Below are 17,815 nucleotides of genomic sequence, written 5' to 3'. Positions count from 1 at the left end.
ACTAGAGATGAGATAATGAGGTGAAGGGGTAGGGTGGAGTTTAGAAGGATTAGATTAGAGTAGACAGAGGCACAATCTATCAAATGTTTCTGCTCAGTTGTTTTTCTTTTTCACAATGGAGGGTTCAGTTTTGAAGGAATGAAGGCTATGATGCAAAGACAAAATGTATCAATAAAGCTTCTTTTTTTCCCCCTCTTCTTTATTCTTTATTATAAAGGGTAACTCTGAGGGAGGCAAGGGGTGAAATATAATGGTACATGCAAGTGATGTAAAGGCTATCAATAAAAATGTTTTTGAATAAAGAAAAGCTTAATATAGATAACGTATTATTATTAAGAAGCTACCCATAGTCACTTAAGCTATGAGTCTTGCTAATTACAAGTTTCCCCAAGCATCAGAATCGTAGGCCAGATCTCAGTGAGACAACAAGCATTTACCACGTGCTTGACATTGTGGGCAATATGATCACAGATATAGAGCCGGAAAGGATCATAGACACATCTAATCCAATCCCCTCATTTTACAAATGAGGCAACAGAGACATAGAGAGATTAAGTGACCTGTCCAAGCTCCCTTTCACTAACACAAAGAGTAAGTGGTAGATGAATAGATTTGAACTCGAGTCTTATAAATCCAAATCCAGTCCTCTTTTTACTGTTCTTGAGCACACACTATAATTTTACAAAACCAAATTATTCAAAATACTCAGGTCTTACATGGCCATCAGCACGAACAGCATTTGGACAATGCTCTGGCCAATGTGGTCACTTCTTATGGCAGATGTTCTATCATGTATGTGAAGGAAAAGGCATAGAAAATTAATGGAAGGAGTGTTAATTTGTGAAAGTGTAGAAAGTTAATTTGTAATGGAATGCATTGTAAATGAAAGGCAAATCAGGAATAGCGGCTCCCAGCTCCCCACCTAGTGCCATTTTGTACATTTTATACCTTTTCTAATCCAAATATCCTGAGAAGACAATTCCCCCTACAAATTTCATCCCATAAAGTCTTATTATTACATTGTTAGTTTTGACAAATGTGTGATTGGGCAAGTTTGCGTTTCTTTCTTTCTTTCATTTTTAAAGAAGCACAGTCCTTTGGAACAAGATTATAAAGGGGAGGGTGAAACTCAAGCCAAACTGTATGCTAGCCTTCACGTGTTTATTTGATTTTGAGTCCCAAATGAACCATCCCATTTAGGAAAGAGCAAAACTGTTGGATAAATCGAATTTTTTTTAAGAGTACAAAAGTTCATTTTCAGCAGTCACTTTGAAAGCCCTGCCAAATTTGCTATTCCCACTGAAAATACAATTTTAATGAAAATGTTGGGGTCAGTTCATATTCTGTCAACAAGGTTTTCAAATTACTTTATTGACACTGATAAGTCAATAATAGTGCCTACCTATTATGTGCAGAGTGCCTACCCCAGGTACACAAATCCTGCAAAGTACTAAAAAGCACATGCAATTGTGCCTATTTGGCAAAAAAAAAATGAATCTTGGAAAAATAAAATGAAAATTGTGCTGTTCAAGTAGACAAAATCAACTTAATACATACTCATTGAAGATATATTTATGTAGTTCATATATTCATGTTTTACATAAAATAAATTATCATATATATATATACATATACACACATACACACACACACACACATATATATATATATGTATATATATATATATGATTTATATATACATATTTAGTAGAGGCAGTCAAGGCCTGGGGAGAGTTAGCGATTGGTGAGTTAGTGATGAGTGAAGACTGTGAAAATAGTAGTTGTAGAGAGTATGCTAAGGAACCAGCCAGGGAGAAATAAGGATATTGCATAGCAGAGTAGTCACATATAAAAGCATGAGAAATTTGTAGTGTAACATGTCAGCAAGATCAGAGACTTTTCTTCAGCTGTACTCTGAGGCTTCATAGCAAAAAACAGCCAGAGAAGGCAGTAGGGATGATCAGCCCCTCCCCTCCCAACAAAGAGGATTGACTAGGGCATTAATGAGAGAGACTTTTCCATTTGTAAAATGGGGATTATAACATTTGCCTTGTCCATCTCATAGGGTTGGTATGAAGGAAAATGTCTTGCAAATATTAAAACAGTATAGAAAAGCAAATAGTAGTTATTGTTGTTATTGTTTGTGGCTAACCATGAAGTGTGGTCTGTGCAGAATCAAACATAGCCAAGAAAGGGTTGCATGAATTGGGAGAAAATTACATTGAAAGCAAAAAGCAGAGAACCAGTTGTGTGTGTGTGTGTGTGTGTGTGTGTGGTGACAGAGAGAGAATGAGAGAGAGAGAGAGAGAGAAGTTAAGGAAAGTAGAAAAGTTGGGAAGTAATGCATTTGTTATGAAGGAGAGAAATCTCCAAAGTTCAGTCCTGGAAAGGAAAGACTATGGTGATCCAGTCTGAAGTGTGGTCACATGGTGGTTTTTGGTTAATTCGGAGTAGAAATGGATCTTTGGAGTGAAGGAAATAGAGAAAACATGATGCAACACTTAGGCCCCCTGTATGGGCAATGAAGTTGCTGAGGACAATGAAGAGAACACTGAAGTCACTAAAGGATACGGATGTGGGTCTGGAAGAGCAGTTTAAAAAAAATGGTGGTTCAGAGAAGGTGGCGTAGATGAATGGAGGAAGGGAGGACTACAAATTATGAGAATGCAAGGGGAGGGGCATTTGGAACATCTCCAGTTGACACTAGGGACTGTGGAACAAGCCAACAGTCTCTCTTTACCTATTTAGTTGAGGGATTGATTGGGAGATGACACCTCCCTGAGAGAGGGCAACGGGGGTTATAGTGTCTAAAGAAAAGCAGTATTCCCATTAAGTCAAGGAAATGGTTGCAATTGAGGGAAGAGGAAGAAAGGAGGAGCAAGTGGTAAGAAGAGAGAAGTTGGTTTAGGATGAAAGAGTTTGCCAAACAAAAGTGCAAAGGACATTCTATGTGACACAGTGTCAGAAGGTAGTACACGAGTGCCAGTAAATATGATGAGTAACTGGGGAAAAAACCAATTATTAAGTGCTTTCCATATGCAAAGTGCTGTGCCAAGCACTGAAGATAAAAATAAAGAAGATAGTCCCTTTTTCTCAAGAAGCTCATATTCTAATGGGGGAAACAACACAGTAGGCAGGGGCTACAGAGGTTGTTTTTAGGCCATAGGATCATAGATTTTAGGTCTGGAAGAGACATTAGAGATGATCAAGTCCAAATCCCTCAATTTACAGATAAGAAAACTGAGGCTGAGAGAGATTAAGTGACTTGCCCAGGGTAACAGAGCTAGTAAGTGTCTGAGGCAGGATGTCACACCTCCATGAGGGTTGCTGCCCTGGACAGCAGTTATGGGGACTGGGCTACAAACAGATCCAATGGTCAGAGTCAGGGGGAAGAGGCACTGCTATTTCCAAGACTGTTAGGTTTACCCGGCCATTGGTGACGGTTGGCTGGGGGTTGTGGCGGTCGAATGGATGGCTCCTTTTCTACAAGAATTCCCTATGTTGTTACCTGTGATGATGGCTGCCAGTGATGATGAGATTGGGTGGCCATCCACCAGATCCATTCCATTCAATTCAACAAACACTTAATAAGCATCTACTATGTGTAGATAATTGTGTTTGGCTATGGGGGAAATAACAAAGATCATTAAGACATAACACATGCAATCTGGTTAGGGATAAGGCATACACATATAACTGGAATACAAAATCAAACAAGATGAAGGTATAGGGATATATAATGATATAATGATAGGGATCTAATGATAATGCCTGTCTCTAGGAAGAGTGGTTTATTCCTGAATAGAGAGATCAGAGAAGGCTTCATAGAGGAGGTAGGGTTTTATCTCTATTTTAAGAATGGTCGGTGCAGCAAGGTGGCGCAGTGGATAGAGCACCGGCCCTGGATTCAGGAGGACCTGAGTTCAAATCTGGCCTCGGACACATAACACTTACTAGCTGTGTGACCCTGGGCAAGTCACTTAACCCCATTGCTTAGCCAAAAAAAAAAAAGAATGGTGAAGAAATTCAATAGATAACAATAGAGAGGGAAGGGAGTCAGGCATAGTACTTGTGTAAACAAATGTCCAGAGACAGGAAAGTAAGAAACCTATGTGGGAAATAGTGTACGGTCCGGTCCCTGATGGGAGGTAGAGTGCGATGCTGCTGCAAAGGTAAGGTAAGCTTGTTGTATGCTGTTCAGTCATTTCAGACTCTTCATCACTCCATCTGGGGTTTTCTTGGCAAAGCTATTGGAGTGGTTTGCCATTTCCTTCTCCTGCTCATTTGACAGATGAGGAAACTGAGGCTAACAGGGTTAAGTGACTTGCCCAGGGTCACACAGCTAGTAAGTGTCTGAGGCCAAATTCAAACTCAGAGAGATGAGTCTTCCTGACTCCAGCATCAGCACTTTATCCACTGTGCCACCTAGCTGCCCAGGGTATCGTTAGATTACGGAAAACCTTGACTGCTGACCTGGGATTTGGACTTTGTTTCATAAGCAATAGGGAGCCATGGAAAGGTGCTATGAGGAGATGACTAAATATCTGGTAGCAGTTTGAGGTGTGAGTTGAATGGGGAGACATGAGAGGTATAGAGGTGTGAAGAGTCTATTGGAATAGTCTAGGGGCAATTGGTAATGAAGGCCTTCCTGGAGCTCTAGCAGGGAGAATAGAAGGATGAGTAAGGAACCTCAGGGGTAAGCGATTCATCCTCTGAGTGTTATGGGTAGATAACAAGGATGGTGGAGGAATTGGGGGAGGAGAAAAGTAGAAGTACAAGACAGGAAGAAATGCGATGATAGGCTGAAATAACCAGTGTTCCAGATAGAATCAAAAAGGTAAAGATCAAATTCACTGGGATGAGAACAAGGGGGAGGGAGCTTATGAATAAACTCCGAGATAAACACATAACTATAGCTTTCCAAGAGTAATGTGTGTGTGGTAGACCTTCAACCGGGGCTGTGGGCACGAGGAACCAAATGCAGTGATATGATGTTCAATATCTTAAGAGGCCCTGTGACTCAGAGGCTCTGATTACCCCTTTATGACCACTGACTTGTGTGGTTCAAGTAGTCCAAGGATAGTCTTTGTGGCCATATTTTTGTGGCTTGACAAGCCAACTAAAATGTGGTGCTCTTGTTTGTTGTTGTTTTTTTAGCCATCATCACAGCTGAATGAAATTCAATTAAATAATGGCATGGTCAATCCCATTCAGTTGTTGAAATAGGCCAAGTGTTCATTTTAGTCATTTCTCTGGGCGGTGATTTGAGAAGCCCTTCAAGAGAGCTGCCTCCAGGTGTCTGAAGGACTATCATACGGAAGAGAGCCTAGACTTATTCCACTTGACCCCCTCCCCCAAAAGATGACTAAGAACTGTTGGAAGTTGTTAGAGAAGGCAGATTTCAGCACGATGTAAGGAAAATCTTTCAAACAATCAGATCTCACTGGAAGTAGAATGAGCTAACCAGGAGATAGTGGGCTTTCCATCACTAGAAGTCTTTAAGCAAAGGCTGGATGATTGCTTATCTGGGATATTGTAAAGTATTCTTGGTCGTGGTGTGTAGATTGAACTAGAGGACAGCTAGAACTCTTGAGATTCCATGGTTCCTATAGTTAGTTAGCCTGTATTTGCAACCTGCCAAGAGTCCATACAAATGAATTAGTAGACCTAGGCTGTGCTGCCATTTCTTTATCAATTGCATGTGGACTGAGTATGTTGGGATATTTTCACTTGGAGCCACTGCTGATTTCTACACCCCCGTCAGATATCATCAATTGCCAGTTTCCAATTTCAGAACTTAAACCAACTCTTCTGGTTTGTGATACTACAGCATGGGAACTCTAAGAAAGCCAAGAAACTATGGCACTAGGGATACCAAGATGGGGGAAATATGACAATCCTTGTTCTTGGTCAGATAGTTTTATCAATTCCTGTTGTTCACTTGGTCTGTAAGTTTTGAAGTATCACTGCCCTTCAAAATTGCAATCAACTGATGAATCACCATTCATAGTTCTGCAGCCACTTTATCCTCAAACCTCCACAGGCTCTGCTACAAAGGTGATAATCACAGTAACCCACAGGTGAAAATTCTCTGGGTTTTAAGGCATATAACAATGAGGGTCAGAGGAAATAAAGTTGAAGACTAGATATGGTCCTAAGTTCAGAGATTCTCTATCCCTTCCATAAGCATATCAGAAATAGGATTAGCTATAACAATTTTTCATTATGTCAAGGAATAGAGGGTAGGATGGAGAAAAGAAAGGGTAGAAAAAGGAGAATATTAGAATTTTTAAATCCATGGCTCAGATTTATTACCCAATCATGGGGAAAATGTGTTGGCAATAAGAATGAGTCTCATTTGAAGAGAATATGACATGCAAAAGCCTGAATGAAATAAACATAAACCAATACATGCTTATTAGCATCGCAAAAGTGTTCTTCACTTTACAAAGGGAATCTTTTTTAAGTAGCAAATCTTTCCTAGAACATATAATTCGATTTCAACATTCAGACATTTCCAAAAACTTTTCAGGAATATACCTACTGAATAAATTAGGGCATACCTTGCGTGCATATTATATTTCTCTGATGTGTTCTTCTGTGATATTTGGAATTTGCATTGTTCAAGAAAACATCTCTGAGCTGACTTTACATCGTTTCATTGGTTCCAAGATTCTTCCCTAACCAATCATCATACCATTCTCTCCTGTTTCCTCTATCCCCATCCCCCAATGTTTTTGGAAAGAAGCCAACACTGGCTGGGGGTAAGAGAGGAAATGAGGGATTACTAGCTGGGGCACGGAAGCTGCTGCTCCCAAAACAGAGAAGGGTGGGGGGAGAGAAAGAAATAATATTTAAAAGCCTCCCCAAGCAGGGCCCCCTGTATATGGGAACTGTGCCAGAGAACTTTAGGGAAGCTATGGAAAAGAAGGGAGTAGGGATTAAGGTGGCCCCCACACAGGAGTCTGAGACCTACTGAAAGTCACGCTCTCACCAACTTAGAACCTCATGTCCTTTCACACACACACCCTCTCACCCACAGAGAATGCACACAGAACAAAACATACCCGGAGACTGACACTCACGCAATTAATTCAATACTAGGCTTCCACTCCCCAACAGATACATCCCACACACATACATCGAACCACATTCCAGATGGACAAAAACACATACTGATACACAAACCCAATAAATATATGCATGTGTGTAGGTATGTATATGTCCACCAGTGTGTGAATCAGTGTGTGCCCCTATGCACACTTCTCTGTGTTTTACTGTTGTGTGTGTTTCTTTCTTCTATTGCCTGTTTGTCACTCCCACCCCTTCCTTATTTTATTCTCTTTTTCTCCCACACTCTGCAGTGCACATAAGCACACGAACTCCAATGATAGGTGACAGCTGAGTTACAAAATAATTTGCTAGCTAGGCAGATGGTGGAAGGTATAAGTTGTTGGCAAAAAGTTCAATATGGGCAGAGGGGAGAGGTTTGAGTGGGTGGAAAGCAAGGGAGGGTGGCCACAAAGTGCCAAAAGAACAAGGAACCAGGTCAAAAAAGAACTTTCTATATTAGCTTCATGAGATAGTACTAGGCTTTGTGGCATAAATGCATTCCTGGGTGACTTGTTAGCACCTCCATCAGAGGGCAGGCAGAAGAAATAAGAGAAACACAAACTCTAACTACAGCCACTGTTTAGGGACCAAAATGACTCATTTGAAGTTGGATGGGGAAGACAGCAAAACCTAGTGGTTTGGATGATTTCAGTCATCCAAGCTACACAGAAATCTCAAAATTTGTCATTGTCAAGCAGAAATGGATTTCTGTCTTTTCCCACTTCTGCTTGTGGTTGATATATCCATCTGGGAACTCTGCACAGACTAGAAGACTCTTTCCATGAAGGAAAGCAAATAGATGGTTATCTGTATGTAGAGTGCCATCTCCCTCCCTCTTAAGTCTGGAGAGTTAAAAAGGGGTGCAGCAACCTCCCCCACCCAAGACAACAGAGTCTTGGAGAAGGATATGGGAGGAAGGAGAGCCTGGGGCTATCTATCTAAGCCTACAGGACTTCCTGCCTATTTCTGTATTCACTTGACTGTAGGGTGACCTGCTGGGAAATGCAGAGATGCTACTAAGCAGTAGCTAGAACTGGCAAACTAGGGCGCGGGAAGTTGGTTGTCTTACTATCCACCTCTCTAACCATTAAAAACTTGTAGAAGTAGGACCCAAGGGGCAGCGAGGTGGCGCAGCAGATAGAGCTCCAGCTTTGGAGTCAGGAGGACCTGCATTCAAATTCGGCCTCAGACCAAACACTTGACACTTACTAGCTGTGTGACCCGGGGCAAGTCACTTAACCCCAATTGCCATAAAATAAAATAAAGAAATATATACATGTACAAGCCTTCACACATATGCATATATTTATATGTATATGTATATCTGTGCTTATACCTATATCTATAGATAGAGATATAAATCACAAATCCAGTCTCTCTCCTTGTATATGTTTTTTAAAGAAATTAAGTATGAAATAAATAAGAGTATCCTGCAGTACAATATTTGGAATCAGAGTATCTGGGTTTGTATCCCACTTGAGAGACAGTTGGTGCAGTGGAGGGGGTTTTGGACTTTGAGTCAGGAAGACCTGGGTTCAAACCCCACTTCAGACACTTATTAGCTGTGAGACCATGGCCAAGTGACTTAACCTCTCTGAGCCTTGGTTTCCTCATATGTAAAATGGAGGAGGTTAAAGTAAATTGTCTGTAGGGTCCTTTCCAGCTCTAAATATATGATCCCTGATTTGCCAGTTCCTACCTACTTGGCCTTGGGGAAAAGTCTGTGGTCCTCCTCTCTGGGCCTCAGTTTCTTCATCAGTAAAACAAGGAAGTCAGTCTGGACTCTGAAGTCCCTTTAGTACCTAAATCCTATAAGCCTATGATCCTAAAATTGAGCTCCAAGCTAATAATTTCAAGGTTCAAAAGATTGTTAATAGAAACAATAGCCTACAGGATTCAAAAAGAGAAGGGGGACAGAACATGAACTCTGTTTTGTTTGTGTGTGTGAGTGTTTTTTTTTTTAAAGAAAATTAGAAAGAATTAAAAAAAAAAAAAAGGAATTAACTTCACAAGAGAAAGTTCCTGGCCTGGACTCCAGTGTGGAGGTTAGCTTTTTGCTCTTTTCAAAGGTGATGCCATGAGGTAGGGACTGTAGATTTTACACAGCTCCCCATATTTTTTTTTATGCAGGGCAAATGGCTTGTCTCATGTGCACAGAAAGGGCTGGAAAATATTTTTTTGTGATTGGAGTGCAGAGGAGAAGTCTGGGATTCCAGAGGAAGTGGAGGCCTCCCGCTCCACACAGGAAACAATCTCCAAGCAGGCCTTAAATGCCAGATTCCAGGCTGAGTTTAACTAGCCACTGACAGCTCTGTAAACAAAGCAAGGACAAAAAGAGCCCAGCTTTCCCTTTTCTGGGAGTCATTTTGGGTTTGGGGGCTGCAGGGGAATTCTGGAATACTTGACTCCATGGCACAGAAAGCCAGGGGGAGAGGGTTTCACATTTGAAGAGCTGGAAAGGGGAGATCTTGCCTGCACTAAAACCCTCGAGGAGGAGGTAGGAAAGAGTAAACTTGGTGGATTGTATTTGTGAAAAGAAAAAGGAGCCTGGATTTTTGATACCTGGGAGAGTTTGTTCTTAATTTCATTATTGTTAAATGTGCTGCTGCTTAGGTATGTTTGTTTGTGATTTCTTTGCTGTGGTCCTTACTACCAATGGTAATATAATATCATAATATGTAACATACTATTTAAATTCTCTTCTCCCCCTCCCTCTTCTTCTCTCCCTCTCTCCCTCTCTCTTTCTCTCTCCTTATCTCCCTCCCCCTCCCTCTCTTCTTCTCTCCTTCTCTCTCCCTCCATTCTCCTTCCTGATTTTCCCCCCAGGTCCTATATGTCCATTCTTCCTTTCTTGCCACTTTTCACTTTTCTCTCCCTTGTCTCCCTGTTGTCTCTGTTCACCTCTTCTTTTAGCTTTTTCCTGTGGGAACAGCAAACTTCAAAGAGAAAAACCATCTCCCAGCTCTCTAGTGATTCCACAAATGTTTCAAGTAGACAAAGCTATCTTTCTCCTGAATTTTTGCATCTTTTTTTTTTTAGGGGGCGGGACACCAGTAAACCTGGGACCTTATTCCTTTGCTGCTATGAACCGTTAACTGACACTGACTTTAACATATGCTGGCAATCTTGCTCATAAACTCAACTCAGAAACCAATGGATTCCCTGCGAGTCCTCAGACACTCCTCTTCTTAATAGCAAAGGAAAATAATGAAATGAAATAAAACTAGAAAAGGAGAACAAGTTTATTGTAGGCTAGTGCCAGCCCGGGTCCCATCTGATGTTGGAATCTTTTCCCTCGCAGAACCAGACCTTCTCTGGCCTCCCCAAACCTGAATATACACCATGGATGATTTTGAGCGCCGCAGAGAACTGAGGAGGCAGAAACGTGAGGAAATGCGCCTCGAAGCAGAGAGGTAAAGACTGGGGCTTTGAAAATGCCAATACTGTGTTAGTGAAGGTGTTGGGGGTTGTGGAACATTGGCGCTTGGGGGGAGGGGGGTTGAGCAGGCCTTGTGGGTCTCCTTCACTCCCCCCCAAGCCAAACCCTGTGGGTTCATATCCGTTTCTACGGTTTCCAGAAGCAATCTCTGAGCTCCATGTGAACACTTACAAGTTATTTGGTAGTAAGCATTCCGAGAGACGGAGATACTTAGAAGACACACAAGCACCATGAGTGGTATTTTGGGTGGCAGAGGAACACTGAGTTGTGGAAACGCCCGGAAGGAGCTGAAATGTTGAAATGACAGAACAATGAGCAAGCCTGGAGATCAGAACCTTTAGAAAGGTTCAGAAAAGGATCAGAAATCTTCAGCCTCACTGATAAACAGGAATCTGTCCTAGTCAGATAGTATAATGGTTTTTTTCTTTATTCTTGCTAGAAAAGCACATCTACTCTGGCCTTCATAAATCTTCCAGGTTCATAAGCCAATTCCATGTCTGAATGAGAAGATTCAGTAACAGTCTTATTCAAAGAAACCTGTATGGTGATAACCATCACCACATCATATGCATATATATATATATATTTATGTGTGTGTGTGTGTGTGTGTGTGTATATAATACGTATATAAACACACACAAACACAATTATATATACACATTTCATATATACATATGTATATAAATACATATACACATATAAATTCATACACGTATTTATGTGTATATGAAATACATATATACTTATATATATTTATAATTTTTATTGCTGTCTGAGAAGTGAAGCTGGTTAATCAGATGGCAGTAAATAGTGGTTTTGGTAGGATTAAAATAGTTTCTTCTGTCTGGAGAGGGATAGGTCTTCAGAAAAAGAACAGCAAAAGATCTGATTCCTTAAATTTCATTATTTCTCACAGTATCCTTGTGAGATAGTCTGACAATAAGAATTCACAATCTCATTTACAGATGAGAAACCTGAGGTCAGGGGTTTTCTGGCTGTGAAGCAGTGGTAGAACAGAAACCAAAGAGTTCCAGCAGTCACGAGAGGAAGCACTTATTGAGACAAAGGACATGCCCAGCATTGTGTGGGATAGGGAAGCAGGAGATGCAATCTCTACCCCACCCCAAGGCATTTACACCCTATTTGGTTTTCCCTTAGAAAGGAAACTCTTTGGGAGTAGGCATAAATAGCTCTGGGAGGGAGTCATCATCCAGTAGTAAAATTAGCCAGGGAAAGTTGCTTGGGGAAGGTTGGGCCATAAAGGGAACAGTGGGCTTGGATTGGTGGAGAGAGGAGAGAAGGGCTATCAGTTGGAGAATACCCACGGCAAAAGACACACAGAGAGAAAAAAGAAAGTCGTTCAAGGATTCTAAGAGACTCACCTGGAAAATCCTAACAAATGGAGTCTAAGAGGTACTGCAAAGGGGAGTGGCAATGTGAACCAGTTGATGGAGGACCTTGGCTGCCACTTTGAGGAGTTCAGATTTTATTTGAAAAATAGGGAAAAAAAAAGGCATGTACTTCATTTATACTCATGAGCTGGAAATGTTTTTTGAGACATATCCTGGCAGTATTTGAAGAAGGGATAAAGTAGAGTAAAGACAGATTCAATATATCAGTTAAATGGTTGTTGGTAACAGGCATAACATAAGGAGGATCTGGAGCCATAAGAATGAAAAAGGATGTGATCCAAGAGACATTGTACAAGAAGTCAGTTAAACCTTTGTAGCTAGATGTATTTGAGGGGCAAACAAGATGGGAGATGAAAAGATAACTTCAAATTGCCCAAATCTAGAAACTTAATAATGACATTAACAAAAAAAATTTGAGGAAGCTGGGAATGGGTACTGTATTTAAAAGTCTGGAATGGAAGGAGATGATGATTTTGGTTTTCTAGTTGTTAAATTTAAGGCATTCAGAATATGTCTAAATGGAAGTTTAGTGTAGGAATTTAGCTGTGGAAAATGTCAATTTTTGTCACAAAGAGGACAGAATTAGAAATGTCAGTTTGGGTACCTTCAGTATAGAGCTTGTATTGGAAAGGTTAGAGATAGGTGAAGATGAATATGTTTCCCATGCAAAAAAAAAAGTATGAACTGCTAAAGGGGTAAGGGGAAGGGAAGGCTGAGAATAGAGCCTTGGGAAGAAAAAGAAAAGCTATAAAAAAAACCCAAGAAATCAAAGAACCCAGTGCCACAGTTACACAAAAGATAAGAGGCATAAGTGTAGGCAAGGATTTCATGTCATGCTAATCAGATTTAGGATTTCAAAGAGCACAAAGATGATCTTGCATTAAGTTGATCTAAGTGTTTATTGGAAGTAAACAAACCACCAGTGGACAGATTTACAACAAAGGTAGATCGAGTGTATTTTTGTCCATACTGCCATCCTCTGGGGCTTCATTTATGTCTAACTCAAGGAAATGAAGCTATACACATAAAGGTCTGCCATAAGTGCTCCGTCCAGACACAGACCAACCCCTGGATAGCCCACAGCTGTTAGGGGTTCTGATTTTATATTGAGATAATCAAAAGGAACTGGAGCCTTTTAATGAATAAAGCTTAGAATTCCTTTGGAGTCAGAGTTTGCAGTCATAGATATTCATCAGTCACTCTAGCTGTCTCTATCTCCCTGGCCCTCCACCCCCCCCCAGGGGAAGGGGCGCTGCCTAAACAGTCTATATCACCAGGGATATGGGTAGGGGCACAAAAATCCAGTGAGGGTATTTCCAGATTAGAGATTCATATCCCCTTCTTTGTTCAGGACTCTTGTCATAATCTAAAATTGAAGGTTCTTTCTTCCTCTCTCTCTCTCTCTCTCTCTCTCTCTCTCTCTCTCTCTCTCTCTCTCTCTCTCTCTCTCTGTCTCTCTCTCTCTCTCTGGCTCTCTCTCTCTCTGTCTCTCTCTGTCTCTCTCTGTCTGTCTCTCTGTGTCTGTCTCTCTGTCTCTATCTCTGTCTGTCTCTCTGTCTCTGTCTTGTTCTCTCTGTCTCTGTGTCTGTCTCTGTTTCTGTCTGTCTGTCTGTCTCTCTCTCTCTCTCATTCTCTCTCTCTCTCTCTCCCTCCCTCCAATTTTGGCTTCTGGGAAAACCAAAAGGTCTATCAGCATTGTGAACCAGATCAGAACAGGATCAAATATCAGTAATCAGGGAATTTCTCATGACCAGATGAAGAGACAAGATTAACAAACCAGAGCACAGCTCTGACCTGTAAGGTTCTCTTATTTTCTTAATAACTGACAGTAGCCAAGCACTATATCTCATGGGGGGAGACAAGTCAAAGGGCCACTACAAGCTGAAACAAGTGACCACAGTTAGGGCAGGGCAAAGCATGAAGGTAAGAACTGGAATGCTAACTACCCTGTCAAAAGACTCACGGAAGGAATTGTTACCAGAAGATAAAAAGATCCTTATTTGGGCCAGTTCCTTCCAGTTTCATGTCCTTGTCCAGCACTGCCTTGCCTGCAGCAGCTCCAGGTAATCTCTAACCCTGACCAGCTGTAGATAAGGAAATTGCACCTTCAGGAAGAGTAGACAGTGGTGTCAACCACAGCCATAGCTATCTGGTACTTCTCATTCCTTCTGCCTCTAATGTGATTTCCCTTCCAGGGATCTACAGTTGTCCAGGGAAGCTCACACCTGGTATTCTGGGCCTTTGCAGGGAAGTGAGACAAGCTCATTAATTGTATGGACTGAGAGGAGAGACTGGAAGTTTCAAGAGAGGAGAATATGTTTCAAACCACTGATGTGAAAGGAATATTAAGACTAACTTGGGGTGGTTGGGGACAGGTTGTAAGTAAATAACGTGAATTTAGAGTAATCCAGGATTTCTCAGTCCTTTAATTAGGCCTGATGTTCTAGAACAGGAAAGTTCCAAGACTACATCAGAATTTCCACACTAGGTCATATCCATAGCCTACTTCGCCCTATTTTCTGCCTCAGGAAGTATTATCAAGAGAAGTTTTGTGAAAGGATTTTCCATCTTTGTTGTCAACCTCAAAAGGTACATTTAAACTTCTTAGCTTTCCTTAACATCCTACTGGGGAATTAACCATTCATGAATGAATCCAAACCCTTCATGAATCTATATATTTGTCTGTGCCACCTTACCTCTTTTTAACATGGTGTTGTGAATTGAATGCTATACTTGAAGTCAGGAAGAACTGTATTCAAATCTCACCTCAGATTCTTAGTAGCTATGTGATTCAAGGTAAATCAAGTGACCTCTCTGTGTTTCGTCTCAGTCAATTATTAAGCACCTACTATGTTTCAGGAACTGTGTTAAGCCCCAAGGATCCAAAAAGAGACAAAAGACAGTCCCTAAGTCAAGGAGTTTACAGTCTAATGGGGGAGACAAGAGGCAACAAATATACAGGAGACAAGCTATATATAGGATAAATAGAAAATAATTAACAGAGGGAAGACACTCGGGATAATAATAGCCTTGACAGGGTTTTTGTTAAGCTCAAATGAGATTTTATATAATATACATATATATGTGTATGTATATGTATATATATATATGTATATACTTTGCAAATCTTAAAGTTATATGCCAACTATTATGATGATGATGATGATGATTTGCTGCCTGTCACATTAAAAAAGTGATTTCTTCTTATTTTTCCCAAATTTATCTCTCTTGGGTTTTAAGAGGGGATCTTTAGTTCTAAGTAGTTGGTGTTTGGTGACCAAATCTGCTTTCATGATTTTATAAACTTGGAAAATAGTCCCTCTTAGCCTTCATCTTCAAACTGAAGCACCCTGTACGGTTTTTTTTCCCATTTGTGCTTTTATAGAAGCCTGCCCACTCCCCTCAATTATTTTTATGTTGTTCTCCTCTGGACCATTTCCAGTTCTATTCTGGCTTTCTGGAGGTTCAGAAATCACAGCTCATATGTTATCCTATGTGTGCTCCACAGAATGCACCCAGAATGGGGGAAGCCGGAGGAGGCTTGGTGATTACGCTAAGGCAGGGGTGGGAAACCTCTGGCCTCGAGGCCACATGTTCTGTGAAGTTTTGATTCAGTCAAAGGGCTTTACTTGAGGACCTAGAGGGCCACATGTGGCCTCGAGGCCAGAGGTTCCCCAGTCCTGCTCTAAGGGATAGAAATTAGGGAATATCACAAAATACATTGGGATGAACCAATAAGGAAGAAGTTTTAGAGATTCTAGAATGCTAGAGAAAGCCATGTTCAAGTAACAAAAGCCAAAAGAGGAGTTTCAAGAGAGCGGGTGAGGGGTCAGTTCAGCAATATGACTACAAGGTCATGGAAAGTGAGGACTGAGAAATAACCATTGGAAGACATTGGCTGTCTTCTGTTCTTGGCCTTGTGTTGTTCAAGACTTTTAATCAATGACTTGGATGAAAACATGTAAGGCGGATGTGTTTACACTTCTGGATGACACAAAAGGGTAGCTAATGTAATAGCTAACATATTGGATGACAATAAGGATTCAGAAAGATCTTGGCAGGTTGGGATAAGAGGTTGGAACTAGCAAAATGAAATGTACTAGGGATAAATGTAAATTCATGTACTTAAGTTCAAGAATCAACTACACACAGCACCCCACAAAATCAGAAGGATCAAAATACAGTGAGACAGAGAAACCGACACTATAAAATAAATTAGACTATGATCCCATGGGGCAACACAGGATAGTGGAAAGAGTGTTGTATTTGGAGTCAAGTGATCTGGGTTTGAATCCCAGCTGTCATACATTTTCCTTGTCTGAGCTTGGCCAGACCTTTTCACTTCTTTGCCATGTGGTTCCTCGTCTATAAAATGAGGAAGAATTCTAAGGTTCTTTTAAAAAAATCATAATAAGTAAGAGCAAATAGCTATGAGACATTCCAGAAAGGAGAAGGGAGTCCCTTTCAGATCAGAAGATGAGAGGAAACGTTCTACAGGAGATGATCCCTCTGCCAGGCCACCAAAGGTATTTCAGTGTATCTCACCGGATCTTTGGTCTGTGTGCATCTGCCTCTTTCTCCTCTGGTCCAAATGAGTCTGTCTCCTCCAGGCAAAGCGTAAGTATGGATCATATGTGTTTCTGTCTCTTCAAGGGTTCCCTGAGGGGAAGACATTCATACTTGGGAACTTAGGTTCATCTCTACCCCTGTCCAATGAGTGCAGGAATGTTTGTATTACTTCTGCAAATGTTTGGCAAAAATAGATATACTCAAGCACTAACAATAAATACATATAGTGAAAAGTGCTAAAGTTAGGTTTTTGTTCTTTATCCTAGATTTCTGGGGTATACAGAAAGCATTTAGGAGTAGTTGTAAGCTTTTACACAAGCATAAAACATCCTATGTATGTCACTTGTATGTGCTTCCTAAACAATACTAAAGCCCAAGTAAATCCCTAAGGAGAACAGAAATTCAGGAATAAGGGTAGGATCATAAATGGACAGAGCAGGGAGCAAGGTTAGAATAGGGTTAGGGTCACATTATCTGAGACAGGAGGGAGTACATGAAATGAAGTTGAGACTCTGAATCAACCTTTTCAGGTTTCTTTAAAAGCTTCCTGAGTCCATGTACATTTTCCAAGAAAGCTGGAGGGCATTTTTTCTCCATATGGAAATCTGAAGCCATGAATTGTTTTGCCTGGCATGGGACTGACTTTCACAACACACATTTCTCACCTCTCCAAGAGGTGCACTCATTACATTCCCAGCCCGTGCTCTACACCCCCAGTGTGAGCTCCCCATTCTGGTCGGAAGAAAGACACCTATTGTAGGGCTGCGTTATCAGATTCAGAGATTCACAGGCATAAATTCATGGAATGAAAACACCCTTACTGTTGTCATCTTTCATACATTTTTATGAGCTTCTGCCAGAGACTGAGGATTGTAAACTGGAAACAAAATTCTCACGATGTTGGAAAAACAACTTTTAAAAATCCTCTGGGCATGTGTAGTTTACTCTCAGACATAAGCCACTAAAACTTTTCCTTAACTTATAGTAGCAGCTTAATTAATAACAGCATCAGGATTTTTTAAAAAGGCTATTATTCAGAACACTTACCTTCATGAAAGTGAAAACAGTTTTCATCACTTTGTTCCAAGGGTGATATGGGCAAAGTAACCAGTTTATTTACTGAATTTTAAATTTAATTTTAAACAAGTTGTTTTAATATTAATTAGGTAGCCAGTCTGAGAACAGTGATAAAATCTTTTTTCCTGAATTTTTTTTAGCTATCTCTATTTGGGATGACTTAGGGGCAATCAAACTTGGATGTAGAGGGATGAATTTGATGGAA

The 17,815-nt window shown here is 40.7% G+C and overlaps 1 protein-coding gene across 6 annotated transcripts in view; it reads left to right on the top strand.

Annotated features, from left to right (window-relative positions):
• Positions 1-17,815, top strand: part of CALD1 (caldesmon 1) — a 247,997-nt gene that overhangs the window by 123,877 nt on the left and 106,305 nt on the right. For 5 of the 6 annotated variants that reach the window (XM_021002361.2, XM_021002363.2, XM_021002364.2 and 2 more), the window contains exon 3: positions 10,415-10,526. In XM_021002361.2, the coding sequence (XP_020858020.1) occupies positions 10,456-10,526 (71 nt within the window). In that variant the 5' untranslated portion in view covers positions 10,415-10,455. Of the gene's footprint in view, positions 1-9,463; positions 9,611-10,414; positions 10,527-17,815 lie in introns of those variants that run through there. The other variant, XM_021002362.2, reaches the window with a different exon arrangement.

This window comes from Phascolarctos cinereus, unplaced genomic scaffold (genome assembly GCF_003287225.1).
Source record: "Phascolarctos cinereus isolate Bilbo 61053 unplaced genomic scaffold, phaCin_HiC Scaffold_1;HRSCAF=81, whole genome shotgun sequence".
Taxonomy (NCBI): domain Eukaryota; kingdom Metazoa; phylum Chordata; class Mammalia; order Diprotodontia; family Phascolarctidae; genus Phascolarctos; species Phascolarctos cinereus.
The sequence above is the reverse complement of the archived record's forward strand: the minus strand, read 5'-3'. Positions and strand labels throughout refer to the sequence as shown.